The sequence below is a fragment of the Phascolarctos cinereus genome, unplaced genomic scaffold (genome assembly GCF_003287225.1).
Source record: "Phascolarctos cinereus isolate Bilbo 61053 unplaced genomic scaffold, phaCin_HiC Scaffold_2;HRSCAF=192, whole genome shotgun sequence".
Classification (NCBI taxonomy): Eukaryota; Metazoa; Chordata; class Mammalia; order Diprotodontia; family Phascolarctidae; genus Phascolarctos; species Phascolarctos cinereus.
In genome coordinates this window covers 44,085,049-44,100,632 of record NW_027555625.1, presented here as the reverse complement: position 1 = coordinate 44,100,632, position 15,584 = coordinate 44,085,049, and the positions used below count along the sequence as shown (strand labels likewise).

Here is a 15,584-nt window from a genome sequence, read left to right as displayed (position 1 = left end):
CTGGAGGTGGTGGTGGTGGTCCTCTGTTCTCCAAAAGGGTCAATGACATCATAAGGGTGATGTTTCAACTTGAGAGTGAATTGGATATGAGTAAGGCAGAGCTATGCAAAGTCATCAGCCTCACTCTCTTCTCCAGAATCCCTCACAGCTTGTAGAGCTAAAGGGAACCATAGATGCCATCTTCACCTTTTCTATGCCATGGACCCTTCCTTGTCAACAGTCTGGTGAAGCCCATAAACCCCTTCTCAAAATCATGTTTTTATTTATTTGTTTTTGGGAACAATCAGAGTTAAGTGACTTGCCCAGGGTCACACAGCAAGTATCCGAGGTCAGATTTGAACTAAGGTCCTCTTTGACTCCAGGGCTGGCACTCTATCCACTATGCCACCCAGCTGCCCCCAAAATCAAGGGTTTTTTAAAAATCTTATTTATTTTTAGCCAACTGTGACTGTTTTCTTTTTTCAAAATCATGTTCTTAAATGCATAAAATAAAATACATAAGATTAGAAAGGAAACCAATTCTGTTGCAATACAATCATCAAAATATTTTTTAATTTGTGGTTTGTTAATATATCTAGCAATGGGGATAAATAGCTACAATAATTTTGAAGTCATGATGAGCATGAATTATATATTTCAAGATTTCTACAATAACTTTAATGTGCTGTGAAAATGTCTCTGAGTGACAGAGTAACGTACTTTTAAGACAGCTCTGCTTTGTTGCCCACGTTCACGATTGTAGAAAATGCTGAATTGTAATTAGAGATTTGTGAAAATAAAGATGTAACTTTCTGCATTCAAAGAAACTGAGGCTGAGAGGCTGAAGTGATCAACCCAGGGTCACACAGTAAGAGCCTGAGACAGAATTTGAATACAGGTTCTGACTCCCAGTCTAGCACCTCTCTGTTCTTCTGACTTTGCCCTTTCTCTCCCTCTCTAGGGTTTGGCATCTCCTCCAAAATCTGGGATGTACTCTTCGATACCCTCATTCCAGAGACCTCGGAGAAGGAGCAGTAACACTTTCCCAGCCCCCTGGTGCCACCCTTCCCTCCCTCTTGGCTAACACTTCCTCCCCTCACCCTTTAGCTGGTGACCCCTGCAGGATGCCTGGGCCACTGGGTGGGTCAGCCTCGCTGACCCAATGAGAGGTGGTAGTGATTCCCCGGCGATAAAAGGGGCCAACGCCTTCCTAACACACCCCAGAAAAGCGAAGAATGTTCTCCACACTCCCAGGAGCTGAGAACCTCCACCTTTCCCATGGAATGCCCTCCTGGCAGCCTGCCCACCCGAGACTCATTGTGATGCTGACGGCCCCACAGGCTCGCCGCAGCCTCAGTCCTGCGGCAGTGGTCCAGAGCCCTGAGTCCAAAGAGCCACAACCCTCGAGAGGAGTGAAGGAAACAGACCCCATGGGAAAAGGAACAAGGAACTGCCCTCAGATCCTTTCAAAGCCTCAAGTACCTAGGGCTGCCTTGTAAGAGAGTCCTGATGACGCCCGTGGCAGTGGCCTCCACACTGCAAGGGCCAGATTAGCTTCTGGCTCCTCCCGTCTCCCTTCCTTCCTCCTGGAGCATGTCTTTCATCACCCTTTAGGTCGAGGGGCAAGTTGGTCCATCCACTCTCTAGCTTCTGGGAGATGGTGCCACGAGGCCCGAAGCATATGAAGGGTTCTCATTCATTACCCGTGTTCTTCTGTGGATAACTCCCTCAGTACCTAGGTCTGAGGCTGCAAGTGCCAATTATGAAGCCAAACAGTGCCTCTTAGACTGATGGCCTTAGGGCCTGGCAGGCATTCAGGAAAAGCCTGGGGACCACTCATACCTCCCCTTCGGCTGGGCCTCCAGTCCCCGAACCCACCTCTTCAGAAGCAGGGAATGGTCCAGTGAGAGTCCAGAGGTGGTAGTCACGAGCTGGGAGGCTGGCCAAAGACATCACCGCTTTCCCTCCATCACTAACACTCTGTCATGAGAATTCATCCTAATCCATCTCTGAGGATCCCTGGCCAGCTGGGAGGCAGACACTACCACAGTCCCATTGAGAAAGTGAAGTGACCGAGGTGCCTTCTTTCCTCATCCTTCCTTGTCTCAGACAAATCTAGTGTTTGGCAACAGTCCCGTCACTCTGTGTTCCTCGTTCCTCAGTCACCTTCTTCCCAGCTCCTCCCCACAATTACCATCCCCCAAGTGTGCTGAGATGGGTGGCCATGTGAATTGGCATCTTGGGGCCTTCATCTTCCTTTCTCCCCCAGCTCCCGGTTTTCCCCGACCCAACCTGGCTGCCCTCCCTCTGTCTCCTGCTTCAGGCCCATGACGTGAAGCACCCTGCGTTCCTCCTAACGGAGCCACTCACTGCTTTAAAGCGGGCCTTATTTATAAGCCATCTGAAATTCTCCCAGCTTGGCCCTGGGCCAAGTCTGAGCTTCATATGCTGCCTCCCTAATTCCAGGTGTGGACCCATGGAACTTGGTTCTTGCTGTTGGGTTTGGCTTTCTTCCTGTTCCCATCCTCAAACAGTTAGGTCTTGAAAGGTTAAAAAAAAAAATCCAATGAATATAAAAGACATGGTTTGGGCTGATCTGTGATTTCTAATGTTTACCACGGAGATATTTAAAGGTTTTTGAAGAAGTCTATAGAGCTGTAGTTGTGAAATAAAGATGTAAATATTGTTTATTTTGAAAAATAAAACTTCAAAAAAACATCAAATCCAACAACAAAAGTTTGATTGTTATCTGTCAGAGCTGCATGTGAGTTGGGGACAGAACTCCCCTGGCAGGCTGACTCATGCAGTGTCTGTCCCAATCCATCTGGCTTCCCTGAAGGGGAAGAAGAAAAAGATGCAGGCAAGCACTTCTCATAGTGAAAATGGGAAAAATGAGAAAGTGAGCTCGGTATGGGGAAGGAGACAGACGAGCGTTTCCCTTCCCTAGCCATGCTCCGGTAGCAGCCTTCACTACAGTTCCCCACCTTGACCCTGAGCTGGAGCCCCTTGAAATGCCCACCCAAAAAATGCTCCCCCTTGCCATTGGGTGTCACAGATACAAGAACAGTAAGCAATAAAGTACTGGATACAAGTAGAGTGAAGTCACTGATTGTGGTGGACCTTGGAAATCACAGCCCCTGACCAAAGGGAGAACCTGGGACAGAACAGGAAAGGAAGCAACTTGGTGAAAAAACTCCTTCCAATTCAAATCTGGCCTCAGACACTTGACACTTACTGGCTGTGTGACCCTGAGCAAGTCACTTAATCCTGATTGCCTCACACAACTATAACAACCAAAAAAACTCCTTCCAAATGGGAAAATTCCAAAAAAGGGCCACATAATGGAAAGATTTCAGCAGGAAATTGAAAATCCTATTTTCCCCCACTGTCTTAACAGTCTAATAAGATGGCACTGTCAGTCTCGTGATGAAATAAGTGATAATTGGAGAATAAATACAATATAGAAAAGAGAATTCTTAAACCTTTTTGTGTGTCCTGGACCCCTTTGCCAATCAATCTGATGAAACTGAGGGACCCCTTCTTAAAATAAGGTCCTTAAATGCATAAAATAAAATACGAAGGATTACAAAGGCAACCAATTATGGTGAAATACAGTCATCAAAATATTTTTTAAAACAAGTTCATGGCCCCCCCCCGAAATTAAGCCAGTCTGTGATTGACACATTTAAACAGTTGCTCGATCTAGTTCCTTTAAAATTGTCAGAGTTTTAAACTCAAAATTCTCTGCTGTAGCTTTTATGAAAAATGAAGCTTGTAGAGTTAGTACAATGCTATAATAATAATAATAATAATAATAATAATAATAATGATAATAATAATAATAACAACAACGACAATTGGGGCAGCTAGGTGGTGCAGTGGATAGAGCACCAGCCCTGGAGTCAGGAGGACCGGAGTTCAAATCCGGCCTCAGACACATAATACTAGCTGTGTGACTCTGGGCAAGTCACTTAACCCCAATTGCCTCACTCAAAAACAAAACAAATAATAATAATAACAATAGCATTTATGTAACACATTAAGGTTTGTCAAGTGTTTTACAAATATTGTTTTGTTAGATCCTCACAACCACCCCATGACATAGGTGCTATTACTAGCCCCATTTTACAGGCAGGAAACTGAGACTAAAAGAGCTTACGTGCCCTGGTTCACACTGCTTGTAAGTGTTTGAGGCAGGCGTCAAAGTCAGATCTCTCTGATTCCAAGTTCCCCGCCTTGCCCCACCCAGCTGCCTCTAAATGAAGAGCCAAAGAGTGGTAGAGACAAGTAGACGGGTCGGGTCGGAAAATGTCACATAATAAACAAAGGAAGAATGCCCTAGGGGTGACAATGAACCTGTTGAGCAGGGATCAGCCCAGAAGTCAGTTGGGGGCTACCTGGGCAGGGCTGAGGCTTGGCAGGTGCTTCAAAGATGTATATCCATGACTGAGAATGGAGGGTGGGTCAGGAGAACTTTGGGGGAACTGAGATGGCTAGCACACTGGGCTGGGCAGGAACAGATTCTGGAACTCTTTGCCAAAGTGGAAAGGGTGGGAAAGGTCAGAGGAAGAAATGAAGATGGAGAGCTGTAGATGACAGAGCAGGCACACCTGTGATGGGGACGCCCATCACGCCAAAAGGGTGAGGTCAGGGCAGCAGCTGGGATTTCTCCTGGAAAAGTTATCAAATGGCATCCTTTCACAGGAGATGCTAGAGCTCCTCAGGTGATCTGTCCAGATCTTAAAGGTGGCTGGTCTTTCCGGGTCCTGAATCTGCTGGGGGAGGAGGCTTACAGTACTTGGAACTAGAAAGGACTGTCAAGATGACCCAGGCCAATGCCTTCACTTTACAGGTAATGAATTACAAAGCTAGTATTTGAACCCAGGTCTCCTCTTTCTATTTAATGAGAAGACAGGACTCATTGGAAAAGACCCTGATGTTGGAAAAGATCAAAGACAAAAGGAGAAGGGGATGGCAGAGGATGAGATGGACAGATTGTGTCGTGGAAGCAACAAACATGAGTTTGGACAGACTGCAGGAGACAGTGGAAGACAGAAAGACCTGGCACGCTATGGGGTCACCAACAGTCAGATGCAACGCTTCTTTCTATTGTAACAGCTAATGTTTATACAGTGTTTTAAGGTTTGCAAAACACTTTACAAATGTATTATTTTATCCTCAAGACAAGCCTGAGCAGTAAGGGCTGTTGTTATCTTCATTTTACAGATGAGGAAACTGAGGCAGACAGGGGTTACTCAGCTTGTCCAGGGTTTGAACAGCTAATAAGTATCTGAAGACAGATTGGATCTCATGACTTCCTAACTTCAAATCCAAATCTCTCTCCACCACACCACCTAGCAGTCATCAAATTAAATTCTAAAACTAGGATTTGTCATGCTGTGGTTAGAGCCATAATATGTGGAATTTTGGTAATGGTGGGTGATATTATGAAGCAGAGTTGAATTCAAAGTGGAAAGCATCATGCTTTAAGGTACAATTGATCATGAGAACATATTGAATATTTATGTGCCAAACAATGAATAAATAAGTCACTTAGCAAGTAGGAAAGGAAAATCGTAATCCTCATAACAAAAGCCAGAACCAGTGGGACTTGAATTGTTTTTGCAAGGCAATCAGGGTTAAGTGACTTGCCCAGGGTGACTCAGCTTGTGTATGATGCTGAGACTTAAACGCAGCTCCTCCTGACTCCAGGGCTAGTGCTCTATCCCCTGAGCTACCTAGCTAGCCCCCAATGGGCTTGAGCTGCTTAACCTGTGAGAGTGGACCCTCTGGAATTCCTCTAGCCCCCCACTCCCTACTGCCCTGACATCTACTGCTCCCCTGCTGTGCATTGGTCCCTCCCATCATGACTAAGTCAGGCTTGTGGTAGGTGCTGGCGTGACAAGAAAAAAAATTGAACACACCCTGGCCATAAGAAGTTTACATTCTGTAGAAGAAACACGTTTATGTGCACGTATAGACTAGACACAAGTAACAATAGTAATAGCTCACATTTAAGGTTGACAAAACGCTTGCCCTACATTATCTCATTTCACCTACACAAGAACTCTTTTAGGTAGGTACAATTATCGCCACTTTGGGGGCAGTGGGTAGAGTGCTGGAGTCAGGAAGACCTGAGTTCAAATCTGGCCTGAGACACTTACTAGCTGTGTGACCCTGGGCATGTCCCTTAGCCCTGTTTGCCTCAGTTTCCTCATGTGTAAAATGAGCTGGAGAAGGAAATGGCAAACCACTCCAGTGTCTCTGCCAAGAAAACCTCAAAATGGGGTCACGAAGAGTCAGACACCACTGAAAAATGACTGAACGACAAAGTATCATCGCTACTAGTTATTCATGATAGAAGACAGCTCGATCTCCTGCTGCCTTGTCTTTGCACATCTATCTCCCACGCATGCCTAGAATGAATGTTCTCCTTGCTTTTATCTCTTAAAATTCCTGGCTCCCTTCAAAGGTCAGTCCAAATGTCACCTACTCAAAGCCTTTTATGGGTCTCCCAGGCTATCAGTGCCTTCCTCCCTCCCCAGATTTCTTTGTATTGAGCTGTTGTAGCTAGGTGGAGCAGCAGGTTATTGGGAAGAACTTGGAGTTAGGAAAACCTGAGTTTGAATCCTGCCTCAGATATGATGTGATCCTGGGCAGCTCTCTGCCTCCTCCTTAAATTTTCTCTTGCTCATTAGGATGGTGAGGATTCTTGAGTCCAGACCATATCATGATCTGTTGAAGGAGCTAGGGATTGAAGGAACAAAGGACACGAGAGCCATCTTCAAGTATTAGAAGGACTGTCCCATGGGAGAGGGATTAGCCTTGTTCTCCTTAGACTCGCATAGCAAAGCTGGTCATCTCCTGGATCAGTTTTGCTTACCTGTGTCCCGTTACAAGGGAGGGTTGTCAGGGAGAGGGAAAGAGATGGCGACATATGACTATGATGTACAAAATGCAAAGGAGAAGACTGAGAGTTGGAAGGCAACTTAGAAGTCATCAAGTTAGAGCAGCTAGGTGGTGCAGTGGATAGAGCACCGGCCCTGGAGTCAGGAGGACCTGAGTTCAACTCTGGCCTCAGACACATGATACTCACTATCTATGTGACCCTGGGCAGGTCACTTAACCCCAATTGCCTTGCAAAAGGAAAAAAAAGTCATCAAGTTTACATTGAAAGGCAGCAACAATTTAATAAATACCATTTAAATACTGTTGAGGTATAACCTGTGCCCTCTTATCTATCTCAATTATTATTATTCTCCCCCTGGGCCTGGGGTGATGGTTATAATGATTCACAGAGATCAAGCAGTACTTAGGTTTGTGATGACCATCATTCTCTGCAATCCCTCCCTGGGAATCCAGTTTCTTAGGGTTGCCATTTTCCCCTACCCATGAGCAGCAGAGAGAAAGCTGGGTAGCAGAAACAAGTGACATCCTGAGAGCTCTGTGGCATCGGCCGGGTCTGAGGGCGATTTTCTGGAGGCTCTGTCCTTGAGAGAGGTTTTCTTCAAGAAGTGGGAGTGCTCAGTGCCTGACCTTGCAGCCAATGGTGCTAGTTTCCATGCTCAAGAGCAGAAGATGACTTTGGGCGCTGAGATTGCTGGAGTGGCTGAGGCCATACAGGCCTCAGAAATCCTATCTGCTGTTGGTCAGGACCATTGGAGGAGCTGAGCATATGGAGGACTGTCCCCTGAAGCCATGGTGCCTGGACACCCAGACTGCGGTGGTCAGCAGAGCTGAGACAGAGCTCATGAAACAGGCAGAAGATATGGCTTGCTTCACCTCTGTGTTTCCCTGCTTCCCCTTGCTATAGTTCTGAGATGAAGTGAGGGCCAAGACACACATTCCTCTCCTCCTGTTTGTCTTCCATGAATTGTAGATGTGGAAAGAGGTTTGGGAATAAAATTGGACAGAAGTCTCCATAGAAACGTGATCGCCTTTCTTTTCTCTTCATTTTGCTTTGTTTGATAAACAATACGGCCACAGTATGCTGCCTGCATGTGTGAGCATGGGGGCTGTTTGGCAGAGAAAGGAATTGGCAGATTTGGGCTGTGGATGGAACCATAGATTTTCTATTTTTAATAATCTTGAGCTATATTTTGTAACATCTCATAGATTAATTTGGAACCCAGGCAACATGGATTTCAAATGGCTCTGAGCCACATTGGGAGTCACACGGTGAGGTGACTTGCAGAGGAAACTACTTGTCCCCACCTGGGACTCTTTCTAGCTGGATAACTATTAAAGTGACACACTGCTTTTACGAGTTAAGGAAGGCAGCACACCAACTATCTGGGCTACTAACACAACTGCAGCATCCCTTATCTCACATGCATGCCCATATAGGTCACTAGAGCTTTTCTTGTGCTACAGAGAAAATTGAGATTTTTATTTGAAAAGGATCATAATGAGAAATGTAAAATTCCTCCCACTCTAAAGTATTTACGACAATAGAAAAAAAGATAATGGATGAAGGAAAAAAAGCTAAAGTTGACTAAACGAATGGTGAGAGATTTGCCCACAACTAATCCTCTAATTTCTGTCCTATCTCCTGAGCCATGGACATTATGAAAAGCACCCAGGTAAGGAACTTGATTCAACACTTCTCAGTTTGCTTATGGTTGGGAGAATTTTCACAAGCTGTTTCTAAGACTTGTTAGGGCACTGAAGTTTTACTGCCACTATTTAGTTAACACAAAGTATGAGGGTTGGAGAGATTTGGTGGTAGGAAGATAGATTATTTTTTTTAGGTAAGGGAGGGAATTCATTTTTATTCCCACAGGTCAGACAAGCCAGCTTAGCTGAAGTAGCAAGACCCCTGGAGAGAAAGACAGGAGATGGCATGTGCCAGGTAAGTTGAACCACCACCAGCACCTCGACCACCATCTCCCCTCAGACCCTGATGGAGATACCCCAGGACCCTGAATCCACGAGCCTTAGGAAAAGCATTGCTGGGGCAGCTAGGTGGCAGGGGCAGCTAGGTGGCACAGTGGATAGAGCACCGGCCCTGGATTCAGGAGGACCTGAGTTCAAATTCGGCCTCACACACATAACACTTACTAGCTGTGTGACCCTGGGCAAGTCATTTAACCCCATTGCCTAAAACAACAAAAAAACAAACAAACAAAACAAAACAAAACAAAAAACAGCATTGCTTCCAGCTCAGTGCCCTCAAATCTTCCTAAGAAGCCTCTAGGAGAGACAGCCACAGCTACTGAAGATGCATAAAGTTCTTGCCACCAACAGTCCTTGGTGACAGCAATTGGCCAAAACTTCAGAAACTGAAAGTATTTTATCAGTGGAAATGGCGTTAAGGAAAAGGACGTGACGATATGCTTTGCTGCTGCACCTGAACGATCACGGGCTTTTCTATCTCACTCATGCCTACGACCTTCTATATGTGTGTCTCCCGCACCATGAGACCATGAGCTCCTTGAGACAGGAGCTGTCTTACTGGGCTGTGTTTGTACCCCTGGTGCTCAGAACAGTGTTTTACACATTTTGTTCTTGTTGAGTCATTTCAGTCCGTTCGTGAACGCCTCATTTGTTTGTTCACTTACATGTCTCAGGGTTAGAGGTCCCTGGCTTCTCACATTGTGATTCTGAAGACAGCACTGAATCCTTCTCCTGGTGAATGATTTTATTACAGGGATGACTGAGGAATTTCAAATGCTCATCTGTAACTGCAGGAGCCCTGGGCAGGCCAAGTACAAAATGGTAAATAACTGGCAAACCGAGAAACAGATGTGACCTGTGTTAGACCGACAAGCATACAAATATGTAATTATGTCAGCATCGTTGGTAGGTAGATGCCAGGCCGTGGCTTGAGGCATATGAGGTGCAGTGGAGAGGAAGCCTCTCCTGACGGATGGGCTGAAGAGTTGGAGTTGGGACTGCCTGGGCTCAGATACCTGCCCCAGCACTTACTGGGGGACCAGGAGACAGTCACTTCCCAGTTCCTCCATCTGCCCATTTCCCATGACCCAGCCCTCCACTCTACCATAGCTACTGGGCACAAAGGTGCTCAAGAAATGTTTATTGACTGACTGACTGCGCAGAGATGGCCATGACCTTGTCTTCCCATCACCCACAAATGTAGCCCTTCTGCATTCACGAATTCTGAAATGCCTTTATTGGATCATATTTTATTATTCTATCTTTCCCTTTCCCTGCCCTGTCACACATGTTTTTAATATTTTTAGAGTTTTATTGGTGTGTTTTGTTTTCACATTGCACATGCTTACAGATTACTCTTACACTGCGAGCTTCCTTGTAGCAAAATAAAACACTTATATAAAACTAGTAATAAAGTGACCTCATCTGAAAGTTTATGCAACATTTCACATCTAGAGGATTCCCCTTGCTTTTTATAAATTAACATAAATCTATTTTTTCTCCCACTTTCCACCCTATTGAAAATAACAACAAAATTCTATGTTTCCCTCTGCCTTCTGACCTCTAACCCCATTTTTCATCCTTATGGTGACCTTCGTTCCCTCCATCTCTCCTTCCAGGCCAGTCCTGCACTGACTTCTCTTTCCTTCCTTTTCTATCCTGACCCCTTAGGGAACCAATCCAACTCTAAAGTAGCTTCTGCTCTTGAATCCTTTACCTCTTTGTCCTTTCTCCAATCACGCCTTGCCAAACCCCAACTTTGTATTATTCCCAGCATTTTCTTCCTTTGCTGCTATTCATGTGCTGTTATATGGAGCTGGAGGAAATTGTTAAGCCATGCTGAGTCCACTATAAACTTCAGCTATCTAATTTCCAATAGGCCCTCACTGCTGCAAGGCAATCATTCTACTCCTTCTATCAATTCCCTATCCCCCTCTCAAGCCTCTCTGGCACCCTGTCTCCACCCTCTCCACTGAGAGCCTTGCTTCATATTTCATTGAAAAAATGAAGGCCATGGGACAAAGTGTTCTCTTATCTCCTTATCTCACATCACTCATATGTCTTCCTCCTCTATTTCCTGCTATTAAATAAAGATGGAACCTTCTCCTCTAAGTACCTCATTTTCAGACCATAATTGGAGACTAAATAAGCTAATCCTAAAGATGAGTGGGTCAAAGAACAGATCATAGAAACAATCAATAATTTTATTAAAGAGAATGGCAATAATGAGATAATGTACCAAAATTTGTGAGATGCAGTCAAAGCAGTACTTAGGGAAAAATATATGTCTCTAACTGTTTATATCAATAAAATAGAGGAAGAGCAAATCAATGAATTGGAATGCAATGAAAAATAATTTGATTAATTTGAGAAATTTATACTTTTGTAAATATTTATCATTTCACTTAGATTGTCAGATTTATTGACATTTAAAAAGGCAAAATAGCTCCTAATAATTGCCTTAACTTCATCTTCATTGGTGATATGGTCACCCTTTTCATTTTTGCACTTGTAATTTGATTTTCTTCTTTTTTAAAATCAAATTAACCAAATTATCTTTTTCCCCCCATAAAACCATATCCTAGTTTCATTTATCATTAATGGGTTTCTTTACTTTCAATTTTGCTCATCTCTCCTTTGATTTTAAAGGTTTCCAATTTGGTATTTAGTTGGGGATTTTAATTTGTTCTTTTTCTAGTTATTTTTCTATAATTCTATTACTCTCCTTAACTTCTTTCTTATTTATTTCATAGTTAGATTTATCTAGTTCTGAGAGAGGAAAGTTGAGGTTCCCCCACTAGTATAATTTTATTTGCTATTTCCTCCTGTAACTTATTTAACTTTTCCTTTAAAAATTTGGATGCTATGCCATTTGGTGTATATATGTTTAGTACTGATATTACTTCATTGTTTGTGGTACCTTATAGCAAAATGTAATCCCCCCACTTACCTCTTTTAATTAGATCTATTTTTGCTTTTGCTTTGTCTAAGATCATTATCACCACCCCTACCTTTTTTTTTTTTTTACCTCAGCTGAAGCGTGTTAGATTTTATTCCAGCTCCTTCTTTTTACTCTGTGTGGGTCCCTCTGTTTCAAGTGTGTTTCTTGTAAACAACATATTGTTGGACTCAGGTTTCTAATCTGTTTTATTTCTACTTCCATCTTAAGGTGAGTGCATCCCATTCACATTCAGCTATGATTACTGTATATTTCCCTCTATCCTATTTTCACCTTGTTTATCCTTCTCTGTGTCTCTGTGTCTGTGTCTGTGTCTGTCTCTCTCCTCTCCTCTCCTCTCTTCTCCTCTTCTCTCTCTCTCTCTCTTCTCTCTCTCTCTCTCTCTCTCTCTCTCCCCCCTCCCTCCTTTTAAAAGTCAGTTTTGCTTCTGATGACTGCCTCCCTTAATCCGTTCTATGAGTCTGCCCCCCCACCTTCTTCCCTTTCTATTTCTCTGCTGGATAAGATAGATTTCTATACTCAACTAAGTATGAATGTTATTTCTTCTTTGAACCAATTCTGATGAAAGGTTCATGCATTGCCTGCCACCCCCACATACATTTTCCCTTCCCTTACACGCCTCTTTTATGTGAGATAATTTTCCTAGCTGGCACAGTGGCTAGAGCACCAGCCCTAAAGTCAAGAGGACCTGAGTTCAAATCTGGCCTCAGACCAAACATTTGACACTTACTAGCTGTGTGACCCTAGGCAAGTCACTTAACCCCAATTGCCTAAAAAGAAAAAAGGAAAAAAAAGAGATAATTTTCCCCATTCTTCCTCTCCCTTCCCCCTTCTCCCAGTACATACCTTTTTCTTATTCCTTAATTTTTTTAGATCATCTTATCAAATTCAATTCATATCCATGCCCTCTGTCTATGTATGCTCCTAACTGTCCTAATAATGATAAAGTTCTTAGGATTTATAAGTGCCATCTTCCCATATGAGAATGTAAACAGTTAACCTTATTGAATCTCGTTTGATTTCTCTTTCATGTTTACCTTTTTATACTTCTCTTGAGTCTTATATTTGAAAGTCAAATTTTCTATTCAGCTTTTTTTTTTCATTGGGAAGGCTTGAAAGTCCTCTATTTCATTAAATATCCATTTTTCCCCTGAAGGATTATACTCAGTTTTGCTGGGTAGGTTATTCTTGTCTGTAATCTAACTCCTCTGTCTTCCAGAAGATCACATTCCAAGCCCTCAGCTCCTTTAATGTAGAAGCTGCTAAATCTCATGTAATCCTGACTGTGGCTTCACGATATCCTAATTGTTTCTTTCTGGCTAGTTGCAATATTTTCTCCTTGACCTGGGAGCTCTGGGATTTGGCTGTAATATTCCTGGGACTTTTCATTTGGGGATCTCTTTCAGGAGATGGTCAGTGAATTCTTTCAATTCCTATTTTACCCACTAGGATATCAGGGTAATTTCCCTTGATAATTTCTTGAAATATGATGTGTAGGGTCTTTTTTTGATTATGGCTTTCAGGTAGTCCAATAATTCTTAAATTAGCTCTCTATTTTCCAGGCCAGTTGTTTTTCCAATGAGATATTTCACAGTTTCTTCTATTTTTCAGTCTTTTAATTTTGTTTGATTCTTTCATGATGTTTCATGGAGTTATTAGCTTCCACTTGCCCAATTCTAATTTTCAAGGAGTTCTTTTCTTCAGTGAATTTTTGTACCACTTTTAGCATTTGGCCAATTCTGTTTTTTTAAGTGTTCTTTTCTTCAGTGGATTTTTGTGCCTCTTTTAGCATTTGGCCAATTTTAGCTTTTTAAGGTGTTATTTTCTTCAATATTTTTTGTGCCTCTTTTACCAAGCTATTGGCTTTCTTTTCAAAATTGTCTTGCAAAACTCTCATTTGGGGGGGGGGGCTAGGCAATGGGGTTAAATGACTTGCTTAGGGTCACGCAGCTAGTAAGTGTTATGTGTTTGAGGCCGGATTTGAACTCAGGCCCTCCTGAATCCAGGGCCGGTGCTCCATCCACTGCACCATCTAGCTGCCCCAAAACTCTCATTTCTTTTCCCAATTTTTCATCTACCTTTCTTGTTTGATTTTTTTTTAATTTTTATTAATTTATTTTGATTTATCAACAATCACTTCCATATGCTTTTGAGTCGAAAATTTTTCTCCCCCCTTCCTCCCCCCCACCCTCCCCAAGACAGCGCACAATTTGATATAGGCTTTACATTTATGTACCCATTAAACATATTTTCACATTAGTGAAGTTGTAAGTAAAAATTAAAACCAATAGGAGGAACCATCAGAAAGATGAAACAAAACTTAACAGAAGGTAAAAATAAGTGATAGCGATTCGACTTCCATAGTTCTTTCTTTGAATGTGGACAGCATTTTCCATCCCGAGGCCTCTGGAGATATCTTACATCCTCATAATGCTGAGAAGGGTTCAGTTTAACAATCTTAGTCATTGCATAACATGGCTGTTATTGTGTACAAAGTCCTCTTGGTTCTGCTCACTTCACTCAGCATCAGATCGTATAAGTCTTTCCAGGTTTTTCTAAAGTCAGCCTGTTCATCATTTCTTATAGCACAATAGTATTTCCTTACATTCATATACCACAACTTGCTCAGCCATTCCCCAATTGATGGGCATCCTCTCAATTTCCAATTCTTTGCCACCACAAAAAGAGCTGCTATGAATATTTTTGTACATGTGGGTCCTTTTCCCATTTGTTTGATCTCTTTGGGATATAGCCCTAGAAGTGCTATTGCTGGATCAAAGGGTATGCACATTTTTGTAGCCCTTTGGGCATAGTTCCAAATTGTTCTCCAAAATGGTTGGATCATTTCACAACTCCACCAACAATGTATTAGTGTTCCAATTTTCCCACATCTCTCCAACATTTATCATTTTCCTGTTTTGTCATGTTGGCCAATCTGATAGGTGTGATGTGGTACCTCAGAGTTGTTTTGATTTGCATTTCTCTAATCAATAACGATTTAGAGCATTTTTTCATATGACTATAGATGGCTTTAATTTCTTCATCTGAGAACTGTCTGTTCATATCCTTTGACCATTTATCAATTGGGGAATGGCTTGTGTTCTTATAAATTTGTCTTAATTCTCTATATATTTTAGAAATGAGGCCTTTATCAGAGAGACTGGTTGTAAAAATTCTTTCCCAATTTTCTACCTTCCTTCTAATCTTAGTTGCATTGGCTTTGTTTGTGCAAAAACTTTTCAATTTAATGTAATCAAAATTATCCATTTTGCTTTTCATAATGTTCTCTATCTCCTGTTTGGTCATGAATTCTTCTGTTCTCCATAGATCTGATAGGTAAACTATTCCTTGTTCTCCCAGTTTACTTATGGTATCAGCCTTTATATCTAAGTCATGAACCCATTTTGACTTTATTTTGGTATATGGTGTGAGATTTGGGTCTATGCCTAGTTTCTGCCATACTCTTTTCCAGTTTTCCCAGCAGTTTTTTTCAAAGAGTGGGTTCTTATCCCAGAAGCTGGGGTCTTTGGGTTTATCAAATAATAGATTACTATAGTCATTGACTACTGTGTCTTGCATATTTAACCTATTCCACTGATCCACCTCCCTATTTCTTAGCCAGTACCAAGCAGTTTTGATGATTGCTGCTTTATAATACAATTTAAGATCTGGAATTGCTAGGCCACCTTCCCCTGCATTTCTTTTCATTAGTTCCTTTGATATTCTGGACCTTTTGTTTTTCCAAATGAAT

The 15,584-nt window shown here is 42.5% G+C and overlaps 1 protein-coding gene across 1 annotated transcript in view; it reads left to right on the top strand.

Moving 5' to 3' along the window:
• The window catches only part of FA2H (fatty acid 2-hydroxylase), an 86,489-nt gene extending 82,974 nt beyond the window's left edge, over positions 1–3,515 (top strand). Inside the window, exon 7 of the mRNA XM_020963742.2 lies at positions 941–3,515. Within this exon, the coding sequence (XP_020819401.1) occupies positions 941–1,017 (77 nt within the window). The 3' untranslated portion in view covers positions 1,018–3,515. The remainder of the gene's footprint in view (positions 1–940) is intronic.
• Positions 3,516–15,584: the final 12,069 nt, after the last annotated feature.